The sequence below is a fragment of the Sminthopsis crassicaudata genome, chromosome 2 (genome assembly GCF_048593235.1).
Source record: "Sminthopsis crassicaudata isolate SCR6 chromosome 2, ASM4859323v1, whole genome shotgun sequence".
Classification (NCBI taxonomy): Eukaryota; Metazoa; Chordata; class Mammalia; order Dasyuromorphia; family Dasyuridae; genus Sminthopsis; species Sminthopsis crassicaudata.
In genome coordinates this window covers 398134282-398146434 of record NC_133618.1, presented here as the reverse complement: position 1 = coordinate 398146434, position 12153 = coordinate 398134282, and the positions used below count along the sequence as shown (strand labels likewise).

Sequence of the window (12153 nt, the reverse complement as noted above, 5' to 3'; positions counted from 1 at the left end):
CATTCTCATGTCCACCTAATAGAATTCCTATTTTCCTTCAGTGCCTAGCTCAGGAGCATCCCCTGTAAAGCCTCTCTGATCTTCCCTCTCCCAGATCACAGCACCATCTTCCGTAGAGATTATTTGTTTCCTGACTTGAGTACATTATACTTCCTTAACTGATTGTAAGCTCCTTGAGAGCAGGGACTACTCCATTTTTATTTTTGTATTTTCAGTGCACAGCATGTACATATCATATGGTAAGCACTTGTTGAAAGTTTATAGGAAACTGAATTGAATCTATAGATGCCTTCATCTGGAAGTACAGAGAGGCAGCTGTGTGGGAGTGGGGAGGGTGCAGAGAGGAGGAAAAAGGATGCAATGAGACATACTTTTTTTTTCCAAAGGAATTTTTCTAAGTGCACATTTTCTAAATGCCAGAAAATCTTGCTTTCTAGAGCTGTTATTTATTTTATGATGAGGCAAGTAGACTGTGTGACCATGAAAGGGGCAAAGTCTCCAGAGTACAGTACTACACAGGGATAAAGTTTTTATGTCTTATTGAGTCTTAGCTCTGGCTTCTCCCTCTCTGAACCATCCATTGTCAGATTTACCTTCTTCCAACATGAAATAATCCACTATTCAAAACCCCCAGTGGTTCTCCCTCCATTGCCCATGAGTGCAGGTGTAAAGTGTTCTTGGACCCCTATGCTCTAGTCTCAGTTTCCCCTCAATCTTGCCAAAGAGTAGGGCCCATCCATTGTCTCCCAATGTGTTTGTGCATTCCTAACTGCAGACCTCCCCCTCTTCAGAATGCAATTTCACCCTTCCTATTGTGTAATTTTGTTGTTCAGTCATTTCAGTCGCGTCCAGTTCTTTATGACACCATTTAGGGTTTTCTTAGCAAAAATACTGGAGCTGTTTGCCATTTTCTTCTTCAATGTTCTTACAGATGAGAACCCTGAGAAAAATAAGGTTAAATGACTTGTTCAGGGTTAAACAGCTCGTGAGTGTCTGAGGCGGCATAGTAAGTCCTCGGCCAATTTCATGACTCAGTACCAGTCATGAAGGACCTTAGTAAGGACAGCATCATAGGATCTTAGATCTAGGGTAGAAGGGACTGCAGAGTCCCCTCATTTTAGGAGTGAGGAAACTGAGACTTAGGGTGACTTTTTTCCAAGGTCACATAGGTAGTAAGCATCAGAGACAGGATCTGAACCCGGTGCTCTAATTTCAGAGCCACTCCTCTATTTTACAGATGAGGAAGCTGAGGCTCGGGGAGCTCCATCCAATGCCTTATTTACATGTCTGTGGGGAACAAAGCCGGCTCTCTTCATTCCAAACTTAATGCACTTTTTTTTTTTTTTTGCTAGGCAATTGGGCTTAACGACTTGTCAGGCTCACACAACTAGTGAATGTTAAGTGTCTGAGGCTGGATTTGAATTCAGATTCTCCTGATTTCCAGGGATTTCTCTATCCACTGTACCATCTAGCTGCCCCCTTAATGTACTTTCCAAGGTCCCTCCCACACTAACATTCTATATGTTTAAGACCCCTCCCTCCTGAAGCCTTCCCCAACTGTCCCCACTTTGGTGATGGGTGATGGATCACTTCTTTTGATTTTTACGATTGCACATACCTAGAATTCCTGTAGGAGCTTGGCTTGGGTTACCTTTGGGTATCCCTTCTCTTCTCTCATGTCTGCCTCTGGAAATCAGGGAGCTTGTTTACTCATCTTTGTTTGGGAGCAGTCCCAACATCACCTAATTCTACTTAGTAAGTGAATGATGAAGGAAAGAAAGGGCATTTGGGAAGCTCTTAGCTAATAAGTCAGTTAACAAACATTTCCATTTCCTCTAAATGCTTACTCTCCAATCATTTTTCTAAGTGCTGGGGATACAAAGAAAGAGAAAAATTGTTTGGATGAGGAAGAGGATTCCAACATTCATTTAAATCCTAGTACTGACCTGATATCAAAGTGCTGCCCCCCCACTCCCAATACTTGATCTGCTTTTCTTCATTCCACTCTCCTCCCTGCCCCATCCCTCACCAGAGCCCCCAAACTGACCCCTGTTCTCCTTCCTCTCCTGGTTTCTCCTATCCTCTCCACTGGATCTTTGGTCTTTATAGGGAAAGTCCAAAAGACCAAAAATTCTCTTTAAATGTGAGGAGTGTTTGTGAGATTGGGGACATTTGTGGGGGTGGGAGGGAAGGGTGAGGGCCAAACCCCTTGTGGGGGGAAGTTGTGGGGCCTCCTAGAAAAGGGACTAAACTTTTCCTCCACCAGTCCCTCTATGCTTTGGCTTCCTGGTCCTAGCTGTGGCCTGGAGGTAGGAATAGCCCCTGCCCCCCATCAAATTCCGACGGTCAAAACTCTCCCTTCTGTTTTTTTTCCCCGCCCACCCTCATTTCCTGTTGTGCTTTCACCCCCTCCCCGTGGGAGCTCTTTGGACACTGGTTAGCTCCCCCTCTCTTTCCTCCCCAGAGTGGGTCTTTTATATCTCCTTTCCAAGTAGCCTGGACTGGGAATTGTGCTTAGGAGAATTAGTGGGGGGATTCTGGCAGGGGCTGAGAGATGGTAGGGGGAGGGCCTTAGAGACATAGGTTTAAAGGAAACATGAAGGCTGGTGATTGGTGGCTGGGTAGAAGTGATGGGATGGGTGAAGAGGCCGACTGGTGATTTCCTCTATCTGGACTGGCTGAGCTGACTCAGCTGGGGCTGGGGGAGCTGGTGAGGGAGAAGGAAATAGGGATCCTTCTCAAAATCTGGTGATAATGGAAAACATGGGAGATAGGTAATTGGGTCAGACTGGCCATATGGGGGTGATGACCCTATGGGATATTTTTTCCTACAGTTCTGGTTTTAAGTTAAAAAAAAAAAAAAAAAAAAAAAAAAAAGCACTTTTAATGAGGTTTGGCTGAAGGCGTCTCCTTATCAGACCATGTGTCTCTGATTTATATTCAAGAACTAGGGTTACCCTAACTCCAAGCTAGGCCCCTCTAGGATTGCAAGTTGAGGAATTCAGGGATTCTCCTCTTCCCTCGTTTCTCACGCTCCTTCCTCTTCAGGGGCGTTTGGGCCATACCTCTTATCTCTCCCTCAGAAACCACCCAACACATAGCCCATGACCTAACAGCTTTTTCTCTTCCCATCTCTCTCTCTTTTTTTTTTTTTCTCTTTCCCTCTCCTGTTCTCCCTTTTTTTCTCATCTTTATTCATTTTCCTTTTCTCTACTCTTTTTCCTTTTCCCCATTTCCCTAACCCTTTCCCCTGTCCTATTCCCCCTCACACTCTTCCTGTGTTGGCCCTGATCCAGATTTCTTTGACAGGACAGAAAGGCAGGGACAGGCCCCAGCTGGGCCCCAGTGTGAGAGCCAGTGCTGCCTTCAGGTCTGAAGATGCTTCCTGTTCTCTCAGGTAAGTGTGTATGTGAGGGTGGGGTGGGGGTGGGGAGGTGAGGGGTAGGGGAACATGAACTGGGATGGGGAGAAGAAAACAAAATAATGGCTCATTGGATCAGATATCCTAAAGGAAAGGAGAGCAAACCAGAGGACAGACGACATGAATCTGGAAGTTGTTTCCCTACCATGCTTCCAAAGTGACTTCAAGCCTCATTTCCCCCATCTTTAAAATGGGTCAATGGAAGGAATTCACTCCATCTTTGTTTTTCAGTAGCCTCACATTACCCAAAGCAAACAATCCAAATACTTTTCTTATCCTGCCATGTTCTACATCCTGACCAAACCACTACTCAAATGCCCTCCTGTCTCATTATCCTTCTTGTAGAACCTCCCACCCTTTCCCACATGACTTTTGTGCCTCCCTCTGTATCTTCTGTGCCTCCCTCTGTATCTTCTGTGCCACACACATTCCTCTTATTTGCACTGCTCGCTCTCTCTACCAAACCACTATCTTCTTCTCCTTCAAACTCACCTTTTCTTTTTTCTTTTTTTTAAATAGTATTTTCATTTTCCAAATACTTGCAAGGATAGTTTTCAACCCTCATCTTGTGTTCCAAAATTTTCTCCCTTTCCCCCACCAAGACAACAAGCAATCTGATATAGATTAAACATGTGCAATTCTTCTAAACATATGTGTATAATCATCATGTTATACAAGAAAAATCAAAGGAAAAGGGGAAAAAACTAAGCAAACAAACAGCAACAAGGACAACAAAAAGTGAAAACACTATGCTTTGATCCACATTCAGTCTCCATAGTTCTTTCTCTGGATGCAGATGGCATTTTCCATCACAAGTCTGTTGGAATTGCCTTGAACTATCTCATTGTTGAAAAGATCCAAGTCCATCGTACAAACTCACCTTTTCCAGGAAGGCTCTCATCTCACTTCATGAAGCTCTTATCTCTTCAGGTACTCTAACCTCTCTTTAGATCTGTGATTGCTCTTTCTGTCAATACATTTCCAGATGCTTCTGTCTAACATCTCTGGTCCATTTTCATGTAAGAAACCTATTTCTATGAGGCCCTCCCCCTCCCATCTCTCAGCCCCTGCCAGAGTCCCCCAATAATTCTCCTAAGCACAATTCCCAGTCCAGTTCATGGAGCCTGGCCTATCAAACATTGTCTAAGGGTTAGCAAGTTTCTTTGTTATGTGTGTATGAAATGAAATCTAGACTGATGGAGCAACTGATAAAGTGACCAATCAACCAATCAGACTAATTCCTTAAGTCCTTTATTCGTCAAACAATTACTTAAATATGAAGCATCTGCTGAGTACAGAGAATGCTGCATTGGTGCTCTGAGGGAGACAAAAATGAATAAAAAATGGGGATGGGCAGGAAAGTGTAATGTGGTCATTCAGGTAGTTAGAGTAAATCTTGCTGCCAATGTCTTGACCCTTTCCATCTATGTCCCAGTTTCTCAAAGGGTTCTAACTGCTCCCCTGCCCCAGAGCAGTTCTGGGAGTTTGGGCCACAGGCCAACTGGCCCAAGCCTAAGCAAGAGAATGGCAGCAGGGCAGAAGGGCAGGAAATGACCTAGGAAACAATGCAGGAAGTCAGGAGCCTGGAGATTGTTTCCTAAGGATTTCCTACTGCTGCTCCTTGACTCATGACTAGCTTCATTGCTGGGAATTGTGGAGCTGAGACCTGGGCAGATGGGGTAAGGTTAGGGAATAAATGAGGGGACTAGAGAGCAAGGGTTCTGGGGCAGGCCTGGGAATGCCAGAATGAACTGGGTTGGCTTTCTCAACCCACTCCCCAAGGTGGGCAGAGGGACTAGACCTGGAAACCAGCAGAAGGTGGAGCGCTTGCTACTTTGAAAGAAGATATTCTGGCTAAAGATAGGGATTGTGGATGGAACTGTGTGCTAATAGTTGTAATAGGCGTAAAGGATTTACCAATTTAAAAAGCACACTATCCCTTGTTATAGTGAGACAGCTGAGTCCAAGAGAGATAAAGTGACTTGTTAAAACTTACACAGATAGTAACCAGCAAGGTCTAGGTAGTCTGACTCCAAATGCTTTGGAGTTCTTTTTTTTCTGTTCCCAAGATTCTTAAACTGGTTCACAGCCCCATATGGGGTCTCAGAATTTCATGTGGGGGTCACAACATTGTGATTTATTATCAGTAAATATTTGATTTGTATACCTATTTTATATACATATATCTATCTATATATCTATATTTATCTATCTATCTATCTATATATGTAGTCATGTAAAAATTTCTTGTAAGTAGAAAAAGTTTAAGAAACCCTGATCTATTTGGGATTGCAGAAATAAAACAAGCTCTGAATGGGCCCTTTTTTCTCCCTTTTGTCTCCTTTTCTCTCCAAGCTTGTCTGTGGCTGGTGTTATTGCTTGAGGTGGAGGCACTGAAGATAACCCCCCATGGCTCAGAGTTTGTTCTCAACATCTCCAGTACCTTTGTCCTGACTTGCACAGGGGATGCCCCAGTGGTCTGGGAAAAGACGCCCCCGCAGACCCCACCACCTGTTCTTGAGGCCCAAGATGGCACCTTCTCCAGCATCTTGACCATCACCAACGTCACTGGTCTTGACACGGGAGAGTACATATGTTCCTACAACGGCTCCCAAGGCCTGGAGTTTGGTGGGCAGAAGCGGGTCTACATCTTTGTGCCAGGTGAGTAGAGGCTCTGGGATCCAGTGTATCCTCACCTACTCCCTACAGCTTTGCCACCATCACCCGAGGGATGTTATCATTATTACTATTATCACACTGTAACTTCATTCCTGTCTTTTGGGTCAGGTGTTCAGACTGAAAAGTTCTGAACACAAGTTATTATCTTATTATTATTCTTATAGATTTAATGTTCTTTGAATTATTATGAAATTGGATAAAAAAAGAGTGCATTTTGTGATTAAATAAGTGTATTGGAATTTGAGCTTATCTTCTTTAGACTCACCTAATGCCACTTGGGGACAGCTCCAGTGACATTCAGGATGACAGAGGAAACATGCCTCTTTCTTTTCTTATATAGTTTTTATTTTTTCTACTAATCTATATTTTGCAATTTTTTTCATTCCATATAATTTGAAGATTTTTGAGCATTTAGGGAGTAGCTATTCAAAATGTTTTTAGATTTTTATGTTTCAGTGTATGGCTGGACAGCTGTGGGAAAAAGTTCTGTTTAATCCCATACAGTTATTTGCTGAATCTTCAAGGATATTTGGAGCTTACTTGTATATTGTTTCTCATTCTTATCTCTTTTTCTGGTGGGATTCACTTAGAAATAGTTTACTGTTAAGCTTAGTAAACTTAATATGTTTGTTAAATTGCATTGCTGAAGCAGCATCATTATGAACAAACCCCGTACTGAAGCCCTACTCAATTGTAGCATTTTTTTTGCTAGGTCCAGTGGGTGGTGCAAAGAAGTATAAAGGCACAATTCCTACCCACAAAAGGCTGATAATCTAACTGATGAGCTAGGATCTACATTAAAAAAAATCAATAACATTACATGGTGTACTGAAGGTCAATCATAATGACAACTTTTTATAGAGTGCTTTTTGGTTTACCAAGTGCTTTAATAGACAATATTTTATTTGAGCTTTGCAATAGCCATGTTGAAAAAAATAACTAGTATAAGATATAATAATCTCCCCATTTTATAGATAAGGGAACTGAGGCACAGAAAAGTAATAACACTTACTGAAAGTCACACAGCTGGTCAGTGCCAGAGTCAGGATCTGAACCCAGGATCTAATTCCAAAACTAATGTTCTTTTCACTATCCTTTGCTGCTTCTCACTCTCATCCAAACACTGTCTATGTAACTTTCTTTTTTTTTTTTTAACCTTATGTATTTTATTTTATTCATTTAAATATCTTTTTTTCAAAATTTTATTTTAAACTTTTTGACAGTATATATGCATGAGTAATTTTTTTATATAACATTATCCCTTGTATTCATTTTTCCACATTATCCCCCCTCCCTCTACTCCCTCCCCTAGATGACAGGCAATCCCATACATTTTATATGTGTTACAATATAACCTAGATACAATATATGTGTGTAAATACCATTTTCTTGTTGCACAATAAGCATTAGATTCCGAAGGTATAAGTAACCTGGGTAGATAGACAGTAGTGCTAACAATTTACATTCACTTCCCAGTGTTCCTTCTCTGGGTGTAGCTGTTTCTGTCCATCATTGATCAACTGGAAGTGAGTTGGATCTTCTTTATGTTGAAGATTTCCACTTCCATTCTATGTAACTTTCCAACAATTAATATCCATATCAATATCTTATAGCAGAATGGGAGATAGTGAGCTCCCTTTCACTTGGAGGATGCTATGGAGGGAATTTCTGTTCAGTAATGGGTACACTGGGTGATTTCTGAGGTTCCTTTCATTTTGTGATTATGCTCTATAGAGAGCTCAATAACAGCTATGAATGTAAGATGAACTGGATCTTGAAGAAAAAGTAGAATCTGAGGCAACTCTACCCCTGATATGAGCTTTGATTTGGGAGTCAGGAAACTTGTATTAGTGCCAATTCTGCCATCCAATTAGTGTGAAGACTTTATTTTTCTTTTTGGGAGGCAATCAGGATTAAATTATTTGCTTGAAATCAGATAGCTAATAAGTGCCTGAGACTGGATTTGAACTCAGGCTTTCCTGCTCTATCTAGTGTGCCATCTAACTGCCTCAAGAATTCTTGCAATAGCTTCCTACTCAGGACTCCAACTTTCAATTTATCCCCTCTCTAATCCATCTTGATCTAGAGAGGAAACAATCTATCCAGAGAGTGAACATCTCTGATCATTTTTGTTTGTTTGTTTGTTAAAAAAAAAATCACTGGCTCCCTAATGTCCAGACTCCTCTGTCTAGACCACCAAGCCCTCCTCATTCTGGCTGCCCCCCTATATTTATAACCTTATATTTTACTGACCTTTCTCTTAATGCTCTGGCAAGACAGGAGGCAGGAGCATGGGTTTTGAATTCAAGTGGGGAGGGTCGCCAGCAGATTCCCCTGTGTCAAATGCTTGCCTTTGCCCCTAGGGTTCTTGCTCCTTCTGTTCATATCCTTGTCCACCTTTATGCCCTCATCATCCTTTCTGTAGACTCCTCTGTGGGTTTCCTCCCTGTGGATCCTGAAGAGTCATTCATCTTCTTCACGGGGGACAGTGAGACCACAATCCCGTGTCGAGTGACCGACCCCAAACTGGTGGTGACGTTGCATGAGAAGAAGGTGGACGTATCCCTGCCTGTTGCCTATGACCACCAGCGTGGATTCACCGGCCCCTTTGAGGATAAGACCTACATCTGCAAAACCATCATTGATGAGAGGGAGGTAGACTCTGAAGCTTATTATGTCTACCGCATCCAAGGTGAGGATCTCAAACTCCTGGGCCAACTTTCCTCACGCCTTATTTCCCCTCAATAAATAATTCTACATTGATTTATCCCCTTCTATGTTCCAGACTCTGTTAGGGTTGTTATTGCTCAGTCTTTGTAATCCCATTTGGGGTTTTCTTGGTAAAGATCCTGGAGTGATTTGCCTTTTTCTTTTTCCAGCTTATTTTATAGATGAGGAAATTAGGGTTAAGTGACTTGTTCAAGTTGCACAGCTAGGAAATGTCTGAGACCAGATTTGAACTCAATAAGATGAATATTCCTGACTTCAGATGGAGGCACTCCATCTACCACACCACTGAGTTGCTTGCCACTTGGTTAGATACTGAGTGTTCAAAGATAAAAAAATTGAATTAGATCCTACTTTTTGGAAAGAACCAATCAGAACAGACACACACAATACATACAAACACATGCATATATATGGCAATTTGATGGAAAGGAAGCACTAGCAACTGGGATCAAGAAAGACTTTATATAAGAATTGATGCTTTAATTAACCTTGGAAGCTAACAAAGGAATATAAAAGTTAGAGGTGAGGATGGAGAGAATTTTAAGCATGAAAACAGCCTTACAAAGGCATGATGTTGGGAGATAGGGGTGTCATGTGAAGAAAAGACTTGTTTGCTTAGCCCCATAAATCCCATTTCCAATTGAGAAACATATTATAGCACCGAGGACAGAGTACTGCTTTCTCTTAGTCTGTCTCCATGTTTTAACCTTATCTATGAGTGGTCAATAAATTATACATATTAACAATACAAGTTTACATATAATGATCGTTATCCCACCAATATGTCAATTCAAAATGTTTTCCAAGGCATTTTTACCACCATTACCTTCTGTGAACCTCGTGGTAGCCACATGAGATAGGCAGGGGCAGTTGATACTAATTGCATCTCACACATGAGAAAATTGAGGCACTGAAAACCAAGGGGGATTGTCACGTAGGAGCTTAGGATTCTAGGACTTAGAGCTAGAAGGTACCTCAGAGCTCATCAAGTCCAGTCCCTTCATTTTACAGATGAGGGAATGGAGGATCTAAGAAGCGAAATGATCGTTGGTTTGTGGGGAGTTTTTTGTGTGTGGGTTTGTCTTATGTGATTTTTGCCTGTGTCTTTCCATAGATCTCCATAGAGAAACAACCCAATGTACTGTAGAAGTTCTCTACTGTACTGTACTGTAGTCTGGTCCTGAATGCCAGTGCAAATGAGTTTAATAAACTCAATTCAATTTGATCAATATATCTATGTCCACCATAGCACATCTTTGATGGGATTATAGGGTTAAAGATTTAAATTGGAAGAAACCTCAGAGGCCAATAAATGCAATCCCAGGGTTTCACAGATGAGGAAAATAATCAGGGAAACTAAATGGATGGTGCAAGGACACTCAGATAGTAACCACTGAGAGCAGGATTTGAAGTCATTGTCACTAACTCCAGAGCCAGTGAATTCTCTTGCCACACGATGCTACTTCTTACCTTTTAACTCTTCACTTTGATCTTATTAAATTCGGCTGATGAGGTTCCCTTCCTAAATCCTGACTCTGTTATCAGATATATTGTCTCTTTCTTTCTGCTGCCATTCCCTGAACTCTGGCTGCTTCGCTCAGGATCATTTTCCTCTCTCTCTCCAGTCTCATCCATCAATGTCTCTGTGAATGCCGTTCAGACCGTGGTGCGGAGGGGTGAGAACATCACTGTACTTTGCATTGTGAAGGGTAATGAAGTGGTGAACTTTGACTGGACTTACCCTCGAATGGAGGTGAGGGGACAATTGGGGGAGATGTGGGAAGGGTGTGGTAGGTAGTCTAGTCTTGACAGGAATGAGATGGAAAGGATAAAGGGGATCTAGGTGACTCCTCTTGCAAGGGCCAGTGTTTAATGTCAGTGAAGGAGAGAGAACTCTGGATGGAGGTCATAAAAGATGGTGGGCTTTAATGCTTTCTTTCATAGGTCCTTAGAAGCTATCAGTTGCAAATCACCTATTCTTCCCTTCCTATGTCAGATAAGCTTGCCCTTTGGCTCTTCCTCTTTGTCTTAGTATACACATGTGTCATAAAGGAAGCCACAGAAGTCAATGTCAGTGACCCCTTGCTTTTCCTATTCCAATGCCATGTACCCCCAATTTTTCCTTTAAGCCTTCCCTGATTTCTCTGAAACCTGGGCACTTTTCCTGTCCTGTCCCTGCAGAGTAAGCGGCTGGTGGAGCCAGTGACAGATTTCCTGTCGGGGTTAGAGTATGACATCCGCTCCATCCTGCATATCCCCAGTGCCGAGCTGGGAGATTCGGGTACCTACGTCTGCAATGTCTCAGAGAGCTACAATGGCCACAGGGACATGAAAGGAGTCAATGTCACAGTGATTGGTGAGTACAAAGCCCAGTCCTCACTCCTAATCCACTGGCCAAACAAATGGGGATGGAGCCACCCTTGGGGAAGGAAAGTCTTAGACCAGGCTGGGTGTATTACGTAAGGGGAGAGAATACCTCTGTGAGACCCCATGATCTCCGAATCCGACACCATCTCTCCTACCTCCTCCCTGAGTCCTTCTCCTCTCCATCCCTTCTGGGCTCCTGTCTCTTCTGAAATTCCAACCTCATTTTCTCCTTCAGACAAAGGATTTGTGAGATTTCTGGGGGAGCTGGAGGAGCTGGAGTTTGCTGAACTGCACAAGAGTCGAACCCTACAGATGTTCATCGAAGCATACCCTGCCCCCACCATTGTGTGGCTCAAGGACAACCAGACTTTGGGATCTGGAACTGCCAGTGAGATCTCCATCTCCACCAGGAATTTGTCTGAGACAAGGTAAGCCAAACTCCAGGTTGGAAAAAGGAGAGGAGTATGTGTGTGTGTGTGTGTGTGTGTGTGTGCCCTTGTTTCTACAGCTCTGTGACAGGGAGAGGGAGAGGAAAGTCATTAAGATGTAGGGGTAAGTAACCCCAAGGTCATGGTATCCAGACTGGAATTTTAGAAGAGACAGAAAGGATGGAGAGAAAGGACAAGAGTTCAGAGAAGAGATAGAAGAGATGGCATCATGGGGCCTCACAGACATAAGCTCTCCTTTTATACAATATACTCAGAGGAATAAAGAGGGGAGGAGAGGAGAGAGAGGGGAAAATAAAGGAGGAGAAGTGAGAGAAGAGAAAAAGAGAGGAGTGGAGAGGGGAGGGACAAGGAAAGGAAAGGAAGGAAGGAGAAAGGAGGTCGCTTGGCTGTCTATGGATCATTTACCTCTACATTCTAATTTCTCTCCTCTACCCCCTACTCTCGCACAGCTATACAAACATGCACACACCCACATGAACACATTCCGGGGGCCCCATCACAAAAAGC

General features: G+C 42.7%; 1 protein-coding gene across 3 annotated transcripts in view; it reads left to right on the top strand.

Annotated features, from left to right (window-relative positions):
- PDGFRB (platelet derived growth factor receptor beta) overlaps positions 1-12153 on the top strand; it is a 68402-nt gene that overhangs the window by 22342 nt on the left and 33907 nt on the right. For 2 of the 3 annotated variants that reach the window (XM_074291761.1, XM_074291759.1), the window contains exons 2-7: positions 3310-3397; positions 5777-6082; positions 8526-8792; positions 10456-10583; positions 11012-11186; positions 11433-11625. In XM_074291761.1, coding sequence (XP_074147862.1) covers positions 3379-3397; positions 5777-6082; positions 8526-8792; positions 10456-10583; positions 11012-11186; positions 11433-11625 — 1088 coding nt within the window. In that variant the 5' untranslated portion in view covers positions 3310-3378. Of the gene's footprint in view, positions 1-3296; positions 3398-5776; positions 6083-8525; positions 8793-10455; positions 10584-11011; positions 11187-11432; positions 11626-12153 lie in introns of all 3 variants that reach the window. The other variant, XM_074291760.1, reaches the window with a different exon arrangement.